Source organism: Balaenoptera physalus (genome assembly GCF_965194825.1).
Source record: "Balaenoptera physalus genome assembly, chromosome: X".
NCBI lineage: Eukaryota > Metazoa > Chordata > Mammalia > Artiodactyla > Balaenopteridae > Balaenoptera > Balaenoptera physalus.
The window spans coordinates 17,386,023-17,407,139 of NC_138903.1; the positions used below are offsets into that span (position 1 = coordinate 17,386,023).

General features: G+C 41.6%; 1 protein-coding gene across 8 annotated transcripts in view; it reads right to left on the minus strand.

The window, feature by feature from the left end:
• The window catches only part of SH3KBP1 (SH3 domain containing kinase binding protein 1), a 337,837-nt gene that overhangs the window by 117,965 nt on the left and 198,755 nt on the right, over positions 1–21,117 (minus strand). For all 8 annotated transcript variants that reach the window (XM_082447084.1, XM_082447088.1, XM_082447089.1 and 5 more), the window contains one exon: positions 20,504–20,709. In XM_082447084.1, coding sequence (XP_082303210.1) covers positions 20,504–20,709 — 206 coding nt within the window. The remainder of the gene's footprint in view (positions 1–20,503; positions 20,710–21,117) is intronic.

Genomic DNA, 21,117 nt, shown 5'->3' on the forward strand with positions numbered 1-21,117 from the left:
AGAAAGCCTTTTACTGAGCATTTTGATACTCAGGAGCAAACGCACCACCACAGAAAATCACCCCACGCCATCTTTTACAAAGCTTGGCATCCATTCAATAATGGATGAAGAAATCCTAAATTGCTAGGCCAAACAGATACTCCTCCCAGGCAGTTCAGGAATCGGGGCCAAATGAGACCATAAACTCACGTGATACAGATTTCTAAAGCCACTAGTGGAAATTACTGACGGACACTTAGATGTGAAAAGCTGGATTCACAGGCCTCTACCTGGAAGGGGCCAAGACTTCCTGCCAAAGGCTGCTCTTAAAGGCTTCTTTCAATACCAGCAAGGAAGGGACAATTGGAATTCTGTTTGGATCCTATAGGTAGTACATTAAATTCAACAAACCTTGAGGAATGCCTACTGCTACACAGCCCACAAGGCAAAACAGCTTTCCCACGTTATTTTTATCTTTACGTTTTCAAGAAAGTGCCGTGTTCTCGGCTATAATATTGGAAATTTAAACGTAGTGTTGACAGGAGTCAATGCAACCACCAGATTCCAGATCTCCCAGATCCTCTAGGTATCTAGAGCCTCAAAACGGAACATTCCACAGCCTTCTAAAGAAATGTCTACTGAGAGTTTGTAATGACATGGGAAGTTATATATAATGCTGAGTGGAAAAAAATACACAATTATGTGTGCGAAAAAAATTATGCGTGTGGTATGATCTCAACCGGTTAAAAATGTATGGCAAAAGGAGTGAAAGTAAATATGAAAAAATGTCGACAGTGTAGGCCCCGGGGTGATTCAATTATAGTGCTTTTTACTTTCTTTTATATTTTTCAACTTTCCAGTGTTTCTACAAACCAGTGATTACTTTTACAATCAAAGTTTTAAGAAAATAGCACACACTAACATAGGTGGAAAGGATGGCCCACCTCTTCACATTATTAATGCCTTTCTTCAGGTCTGACTTGATTTGCAACACCTCCTAACTAGAAATCACATGCAGCTTCCATTAGCGTGTCATTATATTTCCTTTTCCAAGTCATTAGTAAGGATGTTAAGAACATCAGATGTAAAATGAGTCATGATGGTAACTCACAAGATACCACCCATATATATAGAGCATCCCCGGTCATTTATCATCACACTTTACTTACAGTTATTCATCAGTTCATATCCTCAGTGATTAAGTGGATGATATAAAGTCACTTTCAATTAATGTTGTTCCAAATAAAGTATTGAGTCATTTTATCAAATGTTTTCAAAGTCAAAAAATATATTTCCTGCTCTTCTAATTAAACCCATGAATTCCGATTCATACATGTGAAGTTGAATTTACTTTGTAACTATTTTTACGTGAGTCCTCATTTCCCAGTATTTGAAGAAGTACTGGTTTAAGGGGTGTGACCTATCTGTGCAGGGTCCACAGCTTAACTGTTCTCAGTTTTCTACCAGTTCTCTAGTTCTTCACAAGCAAAAACTCTTTTAAACACAAACCAAAGGAATTATTACAGTTTCTCAAATGGGAGAAAAACCAAGTGTGATGAGAACCAGGCCCCCCAAATTTTGAGGTCCACTTAACGTGAACATACTTTGATTTTGCTGCCTTTCAAAAATCAAGCCTGACTTTTTAAAAAATGAGATTCAAAGGCTTCCCTGGTGGCACAGTTGTTAAGAATTGCCTGCCAATGCAGGGGACACGGGTTTGAGCCCAGGTCCGGGAAGATCCCACATGCCGTGGAGCAACTAAGCCCACTTGCCACAACTACTGAGCCCACGTGCCAGAACTACTGAAGCCCACGCACCTAGAGCCCGTGCTCCGCAACAAGAGAAGCCACCGCAGTGAGAAGCCTGTGCACCGCAACGAGGAGTGGCCCTCGCTCGCCGCAACTAAGAGAAAGCCCGCGACAGCAACGAAGACCCAACGCAGCCATAAATAAATAAATAAATAAATAAATAAATAAATAAATAAATAAATAAATAAAAATTTAAAAAAAAATCTAAAATGGGATTCAAGTTTGGGGTGTGGACAGATTGAATAACTGCACTTTTAAGAGGAACCTTTTTGTAGAATAACTTCTGGTCTGTTGGAGCAAAAATTCAGTTCAGTCTGTGCTTGGCTGCCATTTATATTCATTCATTCATTCATTCATTTATTCTAACTTTAGTTTCGTAGCAAGTGTCTGGAGGAAAAAGAGTTCTCTTAAGGCTATAAATTCTCTTTGGGATGCCTGATGAGTTTTAGGCAAAGCACATCTTCACCATATGAACAAATGGTATGTCTTTCACTACTCACTTGGCATGGTCTCGCTTTCCTGTACTGAAATATTCCCCCATTCTCTTCGCCTTTCTCTGTAACGTATACAAAGACTCCAAACCACACAAAATAGAGGGGAAGAAAACCCTCATTTAAAAAACAAAACACGAAATCACCTATTTTAATCATGTGTTTCCTTAAGTGGCACTTTTTGTGGTTATATGTTATTTTCTAAAGGCATATTTTGGTTTTTTATGGGGGCGTGGGGAAGACAATATGCACAGAAAATATCCCAATTGATGCATTTTCTGGTCTTGAGAAATCCCTTGCCCTTTTCTATTACAATGGAGAACGTTCATTTCAGTGTCCTCCACGTTTGAGTTCCTGAGAGCAGCAATTCCTCCTTGTGCCTTCCAGAAAGATGTGCTATAGACTCAGCACAGGGAAAACAATACACATTCACGGAAGATGGTGACGAAGGAGGACAGAGACCAGTGATGGTACTTCTGGAGTTTATAACCCGTTCCCTACTCCTGAGTTATTATACTTAATCTATTTCAGACAGGTGGGTTTCAGATGGCCATCTACAGGGGCTTTCAGGGAAAGATTTCCACACCCTTCCCATCATAGGACAAGGAAGAATTTATCAGTGCTCACTATTGGCTACTTCTCCCTTATTCCCAGGCTGGCACCATGTCTCAAATTAAAGGGGGCTCCCCTTTTTTCAGCCATCAATGGCACCAGAGAACGGTCAACCATCAACCCCAACATAATTCTTCATCTCCTCCTCAACTCTGTTTAGCCTTCTCTCTTTGCCACAGTGACCATCACTGTTCCACACTCCAGACCAATCACCTGAGTTCTAGTTTCCTGACCATCTTCATTCATTGCCTCTGTCATCGCCTCTTAGAGTACCCCTGCCTCTTTCTAGTCATTCAGTTTCATGACAAGACGATCAACCCATGTTAGATCTTCGTTTCACATAGAATTTCTAGACTAATGTCAGGGTTGGGCTACCCACGAACGCACTGCTCTCTGGCCCCATAAAACCACTTTTAGTACTTGGAAACTGTGATGCCTCCCTGACCTGGCTATGTCTCTTTTGGTTTCTCAGGATCTCTTGTCATCTCTTATCTGGACTGCTTTTCTCCTCTCCTGCCTAATGACCTATGACTGAAGGCTCTAGTCAGAAAAACCTGGAGTTGTTTGAGCTCTTGGGCAATGAATACAAAAATTACACCAAAATGTCAGAGATGCTATAACCCTTGACTGTAAGCACAGTAAGGTCACCCATCAGTTACACTCTGCTCACCGCTATACTGCAAATCGACAATGTGACATGCGTCGCTTAGGCAGACTACTTCCATGCATGGGCATAGAGTTACCTACCAGCTTTGTAATGTTTCAGCCTCTTCTGAGTCAAAAATAGCAGTATCTGTATTCACATCACTTGAAAAAACAGGATTCTATATTATGAACAAGTCTACTTTCTCTGCTTCTAACAACACCTGAATGCAGACGGGACTGGGGTTTGAAGCAAAAGAAACTAAATCTAAAATTGAGACATATAAGACAGAAAACGTGTCCAGCTCTCCCAATGCAGTAACTGCTAAGCACTGTACCAAGAGGACGAATTTGGACAACTCTAGGATCTAAAGTCTTGACATTTTACATCACTACTTCTCTTATTATCAATTTTGTTAATTGTCTAGAAAAGGTACCCAAGAAGTTTCAGAAAAGCTGCCTCTAGTGAAGGAAAAAATGAGAAACCCAACTAAGAAATCAAAATAAAAAGAACAGACTGAGCAGATGCTACCAAAACAAATGGAGCAAAACATATTAAAATCACTGGCGGGTGAAAATGCTTAGCAAGTGAAAGAAGAAAAAGAAAATGAGGCAGTAAATCCATCTTTACCACTTCTAACTTCCTCATCTTAAATGAGCAAAACAGAAATATAGCATCTGAATGATAGAGACTCCAAATATCTGCCTTCAATTTTCCAAACATTGCCTATTTTATTCCTAAAAGTTCAAGGATGAGTTTAATTGGGGTGACACTCCTGAGTCACAGGCCATCTGTGAAATGGCTTAACGATAGCCTTTTGATGAAGAAGTGGCTTTTAAGGCAATTCTGGAAAACTCTTAATTTGTAAATTGTTCATTTTATAGCCCAAGTTGAGAGAGAAATCTCTATTAGAGGTGTCAGTAGGGGTTATTGTACTTATGCTTCCATGTGTTTCTAGAGCACTTATGGGTATACATTTATTTAGGATCTGGCCTCCAACATCAAGAGCCTGAGTTGAGAATAAGGCTGTCATCTCATAATTTTTAAATGGCCTCAGATGCCACAGAAAAATACAAAACAGGTTGCTGACTAACTGAATGATCTCTGTGATCTAAATTCTTTCAACGGCAGCAAAGACAGACCACCATGCAAAGTAAGCTGGATAGCTTGTTTTAAAGTTGCCAGCTTTCATAGAGCATTAAACTTAATCCATCCCATTGTTCTAGTTGCCTAGAACATCATTTTACAACTAGGGAGAATCTCTGAGAGAAAAAGACAAGCTAGGTACTGAAGCATGATCATTTTAACGGCCACACAGAAAATTTTAAACCCTCAAATTTCAGGAGTCACAAGCATCTGCAAACTCTAGGATTATAAATATTATGAAATAATTGTTAATACATGAACAAAAGAGGGCCACGATGAAATACTTACAGATACCTCAGCCCACCCCACTGAAGAACGTCAATTGAAGCAAATGAACGTGTCGGCAAACAATGTACAAAAAGAAGTACTTTCATTTCCTGTCCCCAAGGAATTCCAGAGCAGAAGTGAGGAGAGCAAATCAATCATAAAACTGGCTTTCCCCACAACGTAAGATGAAACGAGTACTATCATTTAGAATTAAAAGAGCGCAAAAGAGAAATTCACCTTTTCTCAAAACAATGGTTTTGAATCCGCTCTCCATAAACCTGTGAGGGGCTAAGTGAGACGCCGCAGTCCTGTCACCCTTAAACCTCTGAAGCCAAGTGACACCAAGGCTCTCCGCTCATCTTTTTTCCAGGAGCTGCAGGAACAGGGGAACTAGTCCTTCCTTGAAACAATCTGCAATCTCTTGGGATCGTGTAACTGACCTGCTAGTTCGTGGGGGTTCTCAGACAGAAGACCTCTTCCTCCACTCCTCATTCTAAGATGAGAAGAATAATATCCTTTCCTATTAGTGATAGGCAACACGAACACACGTTAAACACCAATTCCAACCACAATGAGATACCACTTCACACCCTTTAGGATGGCTATTATTAAACAAAGAAAAAAAGGACTTCCCTGGTGGCCCAGTGGCTAAGACTCCACGCTCCCAATGCAGGGGTCCCGGGTTTGATCCCTGTTCAGGGAACTAGATCCCACATGCCACAACTAAGAGTTCGCATGCCACAGCTAAAGATTCCACACACGGCAACGAAGCTCCCACGTGCCGCAACTAAGACCTGGCTCAGGCAAATAAATAAATAAATAAAAATTAAAAAAAAACAAAAAACAGAAAATCTCAGGTGTTGGCAAGCATGTGGAGAAATTGGAACTCTTGTGCATTGCTGGGGGGAATGTAAAATGGTGCAGCCACTGTGGAAAACAGTATGGCGGGTCCCCCAAAATTAAAGAGAATTACCAGATGACCCAGTGATTCCACTCCTGAGGATATACCCCAAAAAAACTGAAAGCAGGTGTTGGTATGCCAGTGTTCACTGTAGCATTATTCACAGTAGTCAAATGGTGGAAACCACCTAAATGTCTATCAATGGAGGGATGATTTTAAAAATTGTGATATATCCATACAATGGAGTGTTATTCAGCCTTAAAAAGGAAGGAAATTGTGACACATGCTACAACATGGATGAGCCTTGAAGACATTATGCTAAATGAAATAAACCACAAAAGGACAAATATTTTATGACCCCACTCTCATGTGCGGTCAAATTTGGAGAGACAGAAAGTACAATGGTAATTGCTAAGGGGAGGGGGAATTTGGAGTCAGTATTTAATGAGTACAAAGTTTCAGTTTGGGAAGATGGAAAAGTTTTGGAGATGGATGGTGATGATGGTTGTATAACGATGAGAATGTATTTAATGCCACTGAACCGTACACTGAAAAAAGAGTAAAATGGTATCATATTATATATATTTTACCACAATAAAAAGATTCTATATTTCTACAAGAGTAGACAGAAACCTTTTATGGGGATTTCCATTGGGAAGTAAAGCTGAGTGTGGGATTGAGAAAGTCTTAGTTTTGTTCTGCTGGAATTTTTTATCATATACTTGGGTTATTTTCATTAAAAACAAAACCAACCAGAATTAAGTCAGCTTATAACCTGGAAGTTCCTCTTTTAAAAATTCAGCCAGAGGAAATAATCAGGGAAGGTACAATAATGTATATATAAGAATGTTGTTTTTAATAGTAAAATTGTGGAAGCAACATAAATAGTTACCACACAGGGACTGGTTCAATAAATGGTGGTGCATCTTGACAATGAATGATCACACAGCTCTCTGACAGAAAAGGGGGACCCATAATATGTTAAGTTTTAAAAACAGGTGACATTTAATATGACCTCATTATTGTATGAAGAGTGAGGTGTGTACTGCATGCACATTCAGGCTCAGATAAAAGTCTGGAAGGATACATAGAAAATGCTGACTACGATTACTCCTGGATCAGGACAGGAATAAAGACGCAGGCATAGAGAATGGAGTTGAGGACACAGTGGGGGGAAGGGTAAGCTGGGACGAAGTGAGAGAGTGGCATGGACATATATACACCACCAAATGTAAAATAGATAGCTAGTGGGAAGCAGCCGCATAGCACAGGGAGATCAGCTCGGTGCTTTGTGCCCACCTAGAGGGGTGGGATAGGGAGGGTGGGAGGGAGTGAGATGCAAGAGGGAAGAGATATGGGAACATATGTATATGTATAGGTGATTCACTTTGTTATAAAGCAGAGACTAACACACCATTGTAAAGCAATTATACTCCAATAAAGGTGTTTAAAAAAAAAAAGGGCAATTTCTATTTATTTCTTCATATTCTTTGAGTTTTTATTATTATAATAATTTTTGCAAAGAGCTCCTGTAGTCAGAAGTAACAGAGCTATTTCCACTTTGAGAAACAAACAAGCAAAGGGTTTGGGGGGCACTCAGCAGTACAACGTGTAGTTTACAGGTCACTAACTTTAAGGGGCCACCCTTCCTGTCCCATTTCCAGGCCCTAGTCTGACGGAGCCAGAGAGGCCATCACCAAGACTCCCACGTTTCACAAGTTACACTCCATCAAGCTTTCACTCATTTCCCAAATGAAGAGTCACCATCTGAATTTTGCATATAAGTACCTAATTCTGAGTTTTACTTTTCAGAACTCAGATCAGTGACACCCAGCAATAATAACAATCAGCAAGTTTCAGATACCTTTCAATAGGAAAATTCTCTCAAGCCACTGCAGAGGAATATATTTTTATTTTAGCCAGCTGCTCCCTTCTAGGCAAGCAACAGACACCATTCAAAAAATTTTCAAGAAGTCCTCCTACTCTTAAAATAATGTGTTAAAACAATGTGTTTCCTTTCTGTCACGCTATTTTCCTTTTTTTGAAATTTTGAAAATATTATAAGTTAACGGCGACAGAAAAAGACATAGATATATTTTACAGATACCATCAACTGTCCCCTTAAAATTTTTTTTGCAACAAGAAGCAGCAATGTGGAAGACATATGACACATTGTAAGCTTTACTTACCCTGTGGTTTATTTAGGGAATTTTATTTTGTGTTTGGAAAATGACAGACTTCTGCTTTTAGGTAGACAAATATGAACAACTCACAGAGAGAAAGCAGAGCACCTATTACTAGCAAGCTTTTAGAAAATCAAATAATTTAGCGTCTCTATTTTACTCTGTATATGAGCAAACGAATATAAATGTCCAGGACTACAAAATTAGCCAAATATCTTTAACTCAATAAAAAGCAGTTCAACAGCACCCAGAAGTCACTACTCACAGCTTCTCCATTCGCAAGGAAAACTCCAATGTCCATGCCCCCCAAGAGTGAAATGCCCCAGGGCTGGTTTGCTCTGCGAGGACGTGTTCTCTCCTAAGCTAACCTGAAGAGCAAGCTGGATTTGTTTACCGCACAAACATCTGTAATTGCTAAACATCTCGGTGACATGGGGTAACAGTTACTGCTTATGCAAACTGCCCATCCAAATTACTCTCTGCAGTATGAGCGCATGAAAACCCAAGACACAGAGAAATTGGAAACATCTGTAAAAATTAATGGCCGAATTAACCAAAGTTGGGGGCTGGTTAAAACAGCTAAATCGTTCCAGTGCAACATTTGATTTGAGAAAATAATCCTCCACGTTATAGGTTGCTCCTTAGCCTATCCACAGCCCCCCCTCCGTGGGAGGTCCTCGCTGGCAAACACTTCATTGTAACCTACCAATGCAAACCCATCACAAATCTTGTTAACAGAACAGTATAGATAAGATACAAGTTAAGAGAATTTATTCCATCTCTAAAAGCAAAAAAAAAAAAAAAACAAGAAAAAAGAAAAAAGAAGAAAAAAGAAAAAGAAATACCTCTTCTCCCATCATGCAGGCAGCCTCCTCTCTTCAGTTTGAAAAGGTCCCAGAACTACCCTGGAAGCCTCCCACTTCCTTCCAACAGCCAAAGGCATGGAGCCTGAAGGACCCAGCCTAACCCTGAGTCATACTTGGGACCAAATGAGCAACGGGGAGAACAAAGCTCGCATTTGTTTATGGCTCAGGAAGCCAGGGCCGATTCATGGCTTGGGTGGCTTCGAGAAAAGTCCTCCTTCCTCGCCTGTGTCGCCACAGGAATCTAGGCTGCCTCCTCGTACCCACAGGTGTGACCGCTTGCACAAGGAACACACTCAAGGAGCGTTTATTTGGCAGGACCCAGCAAGCACTTCTGGTTAAAAACATCAGAGAGAAAATAAAAAGCCCACTATCTTTCAATAGATACCGTGATGGGGAGCAAGAGCTGTCTAAAATATGGTTTGTATACGAAATGCCCATCGTGAAAGTGCCTGTATTTTAAAGAAATAAAATTAGTTGTACCACACAAAAATTACTCATTAAAAAAAGAAAAAAACTGAAGAAGGAAAAGCAGCCATGCCTTTATAGAAACACTTCCCCTAGGAAAAAAATAGCAAGATTGCTGCCAGCCATGTCATCGGTAGTAACCTAACAGATCGGAATAAAGTGTTTGAATAGCAATCTTGTTTTTCGCCCACATGAGATACCATTTTAATTACCATTGTAATGAATTCAGAGCCCAGTGGTTAAGAGTTCAAAACTCTATACGCAGGGTGTCTGAGATCAAATTCCCAGCTGGGCCACTTCCTAGCTGAGTGATCTTAAGCAACTTATTTGGACTCTGTTCACCTCAGTTTCCTTATCTATAAAATGGGGATAATAGCACCAAGATACAGGGTTGTCTGGAAGATTAAATAAGTAATATATGTAAAGTGTTTATAAAAGTGCTTGGTACACAGGAAGCAGCCTATGAGCTACTATTACAAATCCAGGACCACTTCACAAAGCAGGATGCCACGTCAACAGTATCCTCACCTTACCACAGTCCTCATGTACAGAGACTCTGATAACCGGTTTTAGTTATTAACTGTTAAGTTAATTTAAAAACCATTTATTCAATATTTATTAGCCACCTGCAGTGCGTAAGGGGCTTTGAATAAGATGCTGTCCCAGTCCTCAAGAAACTTGCAATCTGCTTGGATAAATAACACATAGATCTGTTTATGTGTCACGCAAGAAAACAAATGTGGGAAATGTCACTTGGCTGAAAATGGCAAGTGTGATCCAAGTGCCAGAGAATTAGCATTTTGAATTTAGAGGACAGATAAGAAATCACCTTATCAAAACCTAATTAGGATGGGAGGGATGAGACAATCATCTGTGCCGAAGAATTCCAAACAACGAATGTAGATACTCTGCCCTAAAGGAGGTGAGCTTAACTCCCCACTCCTTAAGAGTGAGGCGTGTATAGTGACTTCTTCCCAAAGAGTTGATGTAGAAAAGGGGAAAAAACAGACCAGCTTTACAGTGGAGAGACCTCAGCCGGGTGACCAAGGTCAACATCAACAGTGAGAAGTCATCTTCAGACCATGTACCCTTGATCTGATGGGATGAGAACGGCACTTCACCTCTGTGGTTCCCCCCGCCCCAAACCCATCACTTCAGTCTTATCATGAGAAAAACATCAGACAAATGTCAACTTAAGGACATCCTACAAAACTCCTCAAAATCGCCAAGGTTATCAAAAACATGGCATGTCTGAGAAACTGTCACAGCCAAGAGGAGCCTCGGGAGACAGGGCGAGCAAATGTAATGTGGTCTCCTGGATGGGATCCTGGACAAGAAAAAGGACTTTAGGTAAAAACTAAGGAAATCTGAGTAAAGGATGGATCTTGGTTAAGAATCGTGTAGCAATATTGGCTCACTAATTGTGACAAATGTACCATATTCATGTAAGATATTAACAACAGAGGAAACTGGCTGTGGGGTATGTGGGAACTCTGTATTATTTTCACAACTTTTCTATAAATCTAAAACTACTCTAAAATTAAAGGTTTATTAGAAAACAAATTAGGAAGATGAACCTGCTGAATGTACATATATACATAAATAAATATATCTATGTGATTTGTAGACACACATGATGATGCTCATGAGTGTGTATATATATATATATATATATATATGTATGTATGTATTTAACAATGCCCTCCCAGCTTAATTTTTTTAATCTCTTTATCCTTAGCCTAGCTATGAACATAGATAGTCGAATGCTGACTCCTGGCTTTTTGCTTTCCATAATACACAAAAGAGTTTTCTTTGAAAGGAAACTTGGCTCTTCTGTCAGTTCTGCTGCCAACCCAGGCTACGGCAGCCCAACTCAAAGAGTGTGCATGAGGTGGGCCCATCTGCCCCTTTCCAAGAGCTACTAGCTACAAGAGCTCCAAGCCAATTCGTCATCAACCACAGAGCCCCGGGGCTGGCAACTCTCCCAGCTACTTCCTCTCCCATCTCCACTCCACACTGCCTGGCACCTCCCCAGTTCTCTCTCTAAAGTGCCAATCTGATCATGACACTGCCCGTCGGAACCCCTCCACCAACGTGCCAGCCCACCCAGAAGTGCAGCCTGTGAGTGGGCTGGCAGAGACCTGAGGGAAGAGGGTCAGGCTCCCCTCCAACTCCCTGCCCCCAAGTCCCCTGCAGCCCAGCCAAACCCAGCCCTCGTCCATCACCACACTCTCCCCTTGCCCATGTGCACGCTGCCAGTACCATGAATCCCCAGTTATCTTTTAACACTTTGCTCAAATATCACTTTCCTTGAAAAGATCTCCCTGACACGCCATCCCCTCCTTCTAGACCTCCAGGAAAGTGAGCAGCTCCTTCCGCTCTATTCTCTTTGATGCTTTGGACAGAGCTCTGCTGGTCCTTTTCCCCTGCATCATAATCACTTTTAATACGTACCCACTTCTCTCCCATGTAGGGACAATCTGAAGCGCTAAATGAGAGGCCTGTATGTGACAGCTGATCCAAGGTGTGATGTGGGAGAGGAGGTGTTAACTCCATTCCAGTTAACTACACCAGACCCCCGCAAACAAATAACCTGCCAGGCGAAAAACGTGCACACGTTATGCTAATACAGCCTCCAGACATGCTACCTAGCCAATCCCCTTCCAAATGAATTGCCATTCCTTAGCTCATTTATCTAGAAATTCCAGAGCTGCCACTGCTGGTCCATAAAATACATTCAATAAAGCTTCAGTGAATGAAGGAACGAGCCAATTAATGAACAAATGGAAGAGGAAATCTATAGCCAGACTACAAGCAAACCCCAAACAGAATGAGTCTTCCTTTATGATTGCGATTGCATTAGGACAAAACATATTCATGCATCCAGTCACAAAATATTTATTGAAGGCCAACTATAGTTTTTAACAATGATTTCCAAGGAACTATAAATACAATGGTGACTAACAAAGACAAGGTCCAAAATCATGGCACTTACTTTCTTTTTTTTTAAGACTTTATTTTTAGAGCAGTCTTAGGTGCACAGAGAAAGAAAAGGAAGGTATAGAGATTTCCCAGATACCCTGTGCCTCCTCGCATGCTCAGCCTCCCCCGCTGTCAACATGAGAGTGGTACGTTTGTTACAGCTGATGAACCTCCATTGACTCGTTATCACCCAGGGTCTGTAGTTTACCTTAGGGTTCACTCTTACGTTGTACATTGTATGAGTTTGGATAAATGTATAATGATATGTATCTATCATTATGGTATCATACAGAATACATACAGAGTACTTTCACTGCCCTAAAATCCTCTGCATGGCACTTACTCCCCAACGGCCAATACTGAAGGCTTGGTGATGTCAAACAAACAGCTACCACAGATGGAGCAAAATTCATTTTTCCTTCTCTGAGTTTTAAAATTTCCGTAATAAAACGTTAAAGAAATGATCCCGGAGACTGCACTGCTATTTATAGGCACTCCTGTTCTAATAACCAGAAGGGCAACAATAATAACTACTAACGTTAATCTAGTGATTATTCTACACGAGGCACTTTTACCCATTTTTTGAGTTACTTAATCCTCCTAACAACCATATGGGCCAGGTTCTCTTGTTATTCTGATTCTACAGATGGGGAATCTAAAGCATTGAGTGCTTAAGTAATTTGTCCCAGGAAGAGGCAGAGTTGGGATGTGAACCCGGGCAGTCTATCCTGCATGCTTAATAACTATATTCCTAAAAACACAATTTTAAGGCCTCCTGGGAATGTGATTCTTGGTGACCATCTGGCTGCAATTAAACATTTCATAGAAAATACACTATGCTGAATGTTTTAGAAGGTATATATCAAACATACATAAAACAGTAAACAGTACCTAATATGTCAAAGAGTAACCCTGTATACTATTTCTGGTTCCCTTTTCCTACCACCGGCCCTCTCCTCACTTTTCCTAGATAAGGAAAGATAACACATAAACCCAAGTCTGAAAATCCCAGACACTTCATTCAGCTCAGGCGACCAGTGGGCATCTCAACACCACCTGCTCTTTAAAAATCACGGGTCTTTCAACTGCTCAAGAGATGTCACAAAATCTTATCTTTCAACCACTATGAGAGACATCCAATACTATGGGTCTCAGATAATCATGCCAAGGTTCGACCCAGTTGTGTTTCATTAGTCAAAGTATGTAGCATTAGCTTCTGGGATTCCCCAGAGCTTATTTCTAGTCTTCAAAGGATTAGAGACATAAATCTCTCATTTTTAAGGAACTAAGATCATAACTTTCAATGTTTACATGTTTTAATTTTACATCAGTATACAGCTTGACGAATTTTTACTAGTATGGATAAAAAGACTGCCTGAGGTACATATGAAGATATCAGAATTTCTCTGGCTGCAATTTGGCTGATTAAAAAAATTGATTAGTAGCTCATTTATATATGATTTTAATTCTAATTCTCTGTTACAAGTAAAAGCTACAATGTTGATATTATAAAGGCATTAATTTGGATGACTGTGATTCTATAAATGAGATTCAAGATGATGAGAGCTGAAAAAGCGACTGTCACAAACACAATGTCTAGTTGTGGAACATAGTAGAAAACAGAGAAAGAAAACAGAATCATTTCAAGAGACAGAGATCAGAAGTCACTAATGGAAATCAACTAAGACAGGAAGACCATGGAACTTCTTGAAGGATTTCTTTGTAGGGACTCCAATAGTGTAAACAACCAACCTGGAAAAATACCTTTTCCAATCTGGCTGTTTGAAGAGCCCAGGCCAAAAAGACTGCTTTTCTCAATAATTAAGGGGGCCAAGACTAGCTGTGCCTAGGGCACTTAAGCATGGAATAAGCTCGCATCCGAAAGCCAGGATTATTCTACATAAAGACATATCAGCTTAGGTAGGTCCTGGGACTCACCTGAGCATCTGGAATTTACCCACCCATGTGTAATACCTGACACTCCTTTCCCAGAGTATTTGGCCAGGAGTGATCATCTGAGTGGCTCACGAAAAGGGAAGGAGTTCAGAAAAAGGGTGAGGCCAGGCTGGGATTGCAGGGAAGCAGCCTGATGAGGAAGTTCTCTCTCAGGTCCACCGCTGGGAGACAAGATATAAGCCATATTCATGAGAATAAGGTCCTGTCTGGGTTGCCTTCTTACAGTCTCCCAACCCAATCTCTAGGCGGATGACTCCAAAACCTACATCTACAGTTCTCTCCCCATCACCAGACTTATTTATCCAACTGCTTGCTGGATGCCTCCACCTGATGGTTCCACAAGGACCTCAAAATCCAGCTAGTCTAAGACTGAACCCATGACCTTCCTCCCCAGATATCTTTCTCCTCCAGTGCTCTCTTATCAGGGAACGATACTGCCATCCACCCAGCTGCTGAAGCCAGTTGCCCAAGGCATCCTCTTCAAGTCTTTCCTCTCCTTTATCTCCCACATACTATCAAACTTCTTGATTCTATCTCCAAAATATTTCCCCCAAACATTTATGATAATAATTCAAAGATGTTAGAAAAGCTGTTGGTCTTATCTTGATGTTTCCTTCCATGTGAAAGGGAGACCAAATGGACACTCTCTGGACACACTTGGCCTCCGGGCAGAATTGAACACTCTTGGAACTCTCTATCTCCCTATTCACTTTCTCCTGGGAGAGTGAAATGACTTCTCTGATACTTGAATTTAGGAAAAATAAACTGGGCATGCTTAGCTCAGCTCTTCTCTTTCCTCCTCTTGGAAGTTGGCCTTCTCTGCTGTTCCTCAAGGAGCTGGCCCTTCTACCTCACATGGGTCTGCCCGAGTCCAGCATTGCTGAGACTGGGTGGGTGAGTCTGTCTAATTCTGGAGATCAACTGCTAGGCCCATTTGGCTCTCACACTAATCTATATCCTCCAACTTTGCCTTCATCAATAACAACACTGTAATATAACATAGGTAGAGAAAGATGTACAAATCATAAATATGTAACTTGAGAAATCTTTACAAAGTAAAATAAGACTTACATAAATAGATATACCATGCTCATAGATCGGAAAGGTGTCAATTCTCCCCCAAAAGTATCTATAGTTAACGTACTCCCATTCGAAATCCAGGAGGTTTCTTTGCGGAGGGAGGTGGAGATTGACGAGCTGATTCTAAAATTTATATGAAAATACAACAACGCAGGAAATCTTGAAGAAGAGGAATAAAGATTGTGGACTTACACTACCAGATGTCAAGACCGACTACAAAGCTACAGTAATTAAGGTAGTACAGAATGACCACAAGGACAAACAAACCAACAGAACAGAGAGTCTGGAAATGGACCCGCACATACACAGCCACTTAAATTATGACAAAGGTGACCTTTCTGATAAACAGGTGATCTGCAGAAAGGATGATCCTTTTGATAAACAGTGCTGAGTCAACTGGATATCCATACTGAAAAAGTGAACAAAAATAATATTTTGATTCTCCATCTACTGACTCATTAACTGGTTTAGAATCTACATTGAGGAGGGGGATTTACTGGTAGAGCCAATACAAGTTTCTGTTAACCTCTCCCCTGAATTCTAGTTATCCTGTATTCTGTAATCCACTCCTCCCACTGAAGCTTGGAATACTTTCTCTAAACCATCTATGTGATCATGTCACTCTCTTGCTGAGAATTGCTCCCCATTGATGGCTCCCCATTGCCCTCAAAGTCAAGTCCAAACTCCTTAACAAGTCTCACCAGGTTCTTCCTGATGTGGGCCCTGCTTTCTTCTCCATTCTCATCTTTCCCCACTTCCTGCTGGAGCCTCGACACATGCTCTGTGCTATTTCCTTTTCCCTTCGAGGCATTTATACATGTTGCTCTTCCCACCTTGACAACTCTATGCTCCTTTGCTTGATGAATGTGTACTGGACCCATGGTTCTCAGCCTAAACATCACTTCCTGTAGGTCTAAAAACATCACTTCCTACAGGTCTAAACACCACTTCCTGTAGGAAGTAGGTACACACACATGAATATACACTCTCCAGCCTCCCTAACAACTCGCTACTTCCTGCCATGCCCAAGGGCTCCTACGGCACAGTACTGTGTTCTCAGCCTGGTCACGGCATTCCCCACACTGTATTATTATTGCTTGTTTACTTTTCTGCAGCTCCCTGAGGGGCAGTGACCTGGTCTTGTTTACCACTGTATCCTCAGTACGGAGCATATAGTGAGTACTGAACAAATACTAGCTGAAATGAGTTACATTTACAATTTCCAAGTATTTTCAGCTACGTAGCATTTTGTAAAAGTCCTATGAGGTAGGACAGGCATAAAGAGCATTCCCATTTTACAGATGGTTCAATTGAGGCTAAGTGACTTTGTCAAGGTCAATCAGCTAGGACAATGGTACCATGCCCTTCTAATCTTATGATATTTAACTTGGTTCATCTTTAGCCACAACGCATTTTCCACTGTTTTGATATAACACATACGTACCTCTGGGCTTAGTTTAAATGGTACATTTTTCCCCAAGGTTCTTTTCTTTTTTCTTTAACCTTTATCAAGGGAAATTTCCAACATATACAAAAATAGAGTACAGTGTACGGAATCCCCATGTATGCACCACCTAGTTTCAACAATTATCAACTCATGACCAATCTGGTTTCCTCTGTGCCCCACCCACTCTTCCATCTTCCAAATTACTGGAAGCAAAATCCCAGACATTAAATCATTTCACCTATAAATATTTCAGTTAAATGGTACATTAAACACATCATTCACAGGCATGTCAGGTTGGTAGTATTAAAAAGACTCATAAATGGGGTCCTTCCTTATAGCTCAGTAAGAGAAGCAAGAATACTAATTATTTCCTTGTTGGTCGGGGGACTGTTACAGATACACCAGTATCTCTCCTGGTGTATAATCATCAGCATTCAACCACTCTGGGTAGGGTGATATGGATTAAAGCACAGGTAAAATAAGCACAAAATTTTCAACTGACTCAGAAAAGTGGATCTCAAAACTTTGCAAACTTGAACGGAAAGTATACTAGGATGCTTGCAGCTGTTAATAATTATCATAGACCTTTTTTCCCTCATGCGAGTTATCAAACCAGTCATGTCAACAGGTCAACTGTCCCAGCCTGAGTGGAAGACCTGCTTGGGCTTCACCTAACACAGATGCTGCCACATGAGATCCAGTTTGTGCTTCTGCAAAATCGAAACAGCGAGCTCAACTCTCATAGGAAACTTCCTTCCTTAAACATAAATCTTAGACACAAAACCATCTCAGAAGCGATGAGAACCAGGTCGTACACAAGTAACACATTATCACACTCATCAGCTCCCATGCCAGGTTGTGCAATAACATAATGGATCCATAAATCTATGTAACTATCCATGGCGCCAACAACAGGGGGGGGAGAGAGTTTTGAATCCTCTTAGATGCTATAAAAATTGTCCGCAGCCAGTAAAGCAGGCTGGGAAGTTTAAGTTTTCCCCAGAGGCTTCACAATGAGAAGCAGGTTAAGGGAGCTGCCAGCACATGGTTTCATTCTGCAAACAAATCATGAATCAAGATGCATACACACGCCGTACATATATATATTACTCTGATGAAGTTAACATTTCTTGTCTCTAAGACCAATGCAATAAATCTTCTGTTTCACAGCGGTGCAGTGAACCATACAACTACTATATTTCCAACTATATAACTGTTATCCCACCCGGTTCCCTCATTTTATAGATGTCTGTATTCTTTAAAGTGCTATATTAATATAGTTTGAATATTATTCCTTTAACTAACACTTACTGAGCACCTACTATATGCCACACACTGTTCTAAGCACATAGCATACATCAGTGAACAAAACAAAGAATAAACATAATAAAAAATAAACATGTTAGAAGGGGGCACATGCTAGGGAAAACAAAAAATGCAGTGCAAGTAAGCAGGATGGGCCAAGGGGGCAGGTTTCAGAATGAGCAGGTGTCAGGGAGGAGAGGCAGGCAGCCACAGCCGGCAGGTGGAAACAGAGTGTCCAGGCAGAGGACACCACCATGGCAAAGGCCCCCAAGTGGGAGCGTGCGTGGCATGCTTGAGGAGGAGCGAGGGGGCCAGGATGGAGCAAGCAGGGAGAGAGCAGTGAGGGAGGAGGTCCAAGCGGCAATGGGAGTCAGGTCATCCCAGCTCCTGGGCCTCAGGGAGGATTTTCACTTTGGTTCACAGGGGAGCCTCTACAGGTGTGCGAGCGGAGGAGTGGCATGACCTGACTTCGGGTTTCAAAGGCTCACCCTCCTGGCTTTGATATTGACGCTAGACCGTAGGAGGAAGGGAAGAAGCAAGAAGACCACTTAGGAGGCCACCGCAGCGATGGCGAGAGCAGGGGGAGAGCAGAGGTGATGACCACTTAGGAGGCTGCGCGGATGGGGTCGCCTGATGGATCAGCCACGGGATGGGAGAGAACGAGGGGAGTCAGGGACAACCCCAGGACTTTTCTTCTGAGTGATGGGAGGGGGAGTGGCACTGCCTTCACCTGAGATGGGGAAGGCTGTGGGCAGAGTGGTCTGAAGGGGACGAGGATGAGTTCAGGTCTGGACAAGCTGCTAAGAATTTAGGACCTCCGAGTGGAGATGTTCAAGATGGCAGTTGGACACGTGGCTGTGGAGCTCAGAGAAGTGTGCTGAGGTACAAACTTGGGAGTATTATATTTGTCGCTGATACTGCTATTAGTAACAAGCCAATTTATTATTAGTGGTTAAGACAAATATTAGTATCAATAATGAAAGTTATGCACACACAATGTCCTTTTACACAGAGAAGAATAAGACTGAGAATCATAAAACAAACAAAAGGAATTAACTGTTTGCTGACTGAGTCAATGGTCATGTTCATTTCAACCACTTGAACAAAATGAAGAAAAACTGTATTCATCGTTCCTTTCCAAGATGGGAACTTGCTCTTTTGTAAATATTTATGGGAATCTGAAAGTGACCATGTGAAGCAGAAATGAACTCACAAGCTGGGACACTAACTAGATAGTTTTCAGATCTTGAGAAATAGCAAATCGACTAGAGAAGCTTCCACAAAACAAGAGTTTAAATGAAACAGTCCTTCCTTTTTAAGTATCTGCCCTTTCTGCCTTATTCATCTCTAAGGGTATTAAGCATCCAAAAAGTTTCCTTTCCCGATTCTGTTTCTAATGCATGATGACACTGGGCAAGGTTGCTGGTGGATGGCGGGAGGGAGGTGGGTGGAAGTTCTACAGCTGCAGACGATGATGCAACTTTTAAAAATTCATCTGACAGAGAAATGAAAAACATTTAAAAGCCGTCGATAAACCTGCAGTAGAGATGTTGCCCATGCCCCATCCCCGAAGCCTGCTGGCACAAACGTCAAAGCAAAAATTTCAGCACTAAATCAAATTAACAAACATTCTTTAAGCACAGCACGAGTGTAGCTTATTACAATCTGGAAAATTCCACAGTATTTATCAAATCCTAAGCAAGGCTATGATGCTTAAAAGTGTACCACAGTAGACGTCACTGACAGCCACAAGCACAATGGCTCTGGGTGTGTTGCTGTGGCAACCACGTACTCAGCAGCAACACGCTGTCTGCTTCTCGCCAACCCAGAACCAGGGGCAGGAGAAAACAGCCAGCTTCCTGATGGTAACAACCCAGGGATTCACAGCGAGGGCCATCTCCGTCACTCACACACGCAGGAGACTTCCTTTCAGTAGTCTGAAATCATTACCACCAAATACCTTGAGAAAAAAATGCACAACCCCTCTCTCTACTGCAGAACCAGTCAACACGCCCAAGCACAAATCACAAGAGAAACATACCAGGAGAGAAGAGAGATTGAAAAGTACCAAGGTTATGTGTTTAGCTGGGTCCAGGCATGAGTGGCTTTTCTGAGGAGGAAATACAGAAGGGCCGGTCTATTTGAAAAGTCATCCTGAGAAACATTCCATAGAGAGGAGATCAGTAAGAAAAGCAACAGTAAACTAGAGCATGAGCCTTTCGAGGAAAGCTGTTCCTATATAGAAGGAGAGCTGCACACGAGGACAATGAAACCTCAGAAGAGGCATAGGAAGTCGTAGACGCCAAGCCCTACAAGGTACTTTTTGGATACACCACATTACGTTGAAATAAAACAGAAACTGTCGAACATACCTTTTCCACAGGCAGAAAGTCATTTTCTACTTCAATCGACCTTGGTCTTAGCTTTATTGGCTTGTCTTTGAAAATATCTCCAAAGCCCACTCCCTTAACTTTCTTCGGCTGGATTGCGGCCGTTGCGACTGTCCCGTTGGCACCCTCGGATTTGGTACTGCTCGAGTCACCCCCATCACTCTCGGAGCCTGTGGTTTCCCTTAAACCTGTCAAGAGCGGGGATGGGGAAAGAAAGAGCTCAGAAATCAGCCATAGCTGTGAAGCACTTCATAGCCAGCCAGGAACCACTGCTAAAAGTGTCACTGGGTATGGGATAACTTGCACTGCGGTTTTTCATTTAGCATGTGAATATGTTGCATGGGGGCGGCTCTGAGTTTTGTTCCATCTCCCCACCCCCCAGCTTTTTTTTTTTAACATCTTTATTGGAGTATAATTGCTTTACAATGGTGTGTTAGTTTCTGCTGTATAACAAAGTGAATCAGCTACACATATACATATATCCCCATATCTCCTCCCTCTTGCGTCTCCCTCCCACCCTCTGTGCCCAGCTTTTAATATTAAGAAGTGAATCAAAACTTTTCAGAAAATCTAATTTCAAAGCAGATCTCTTCGTA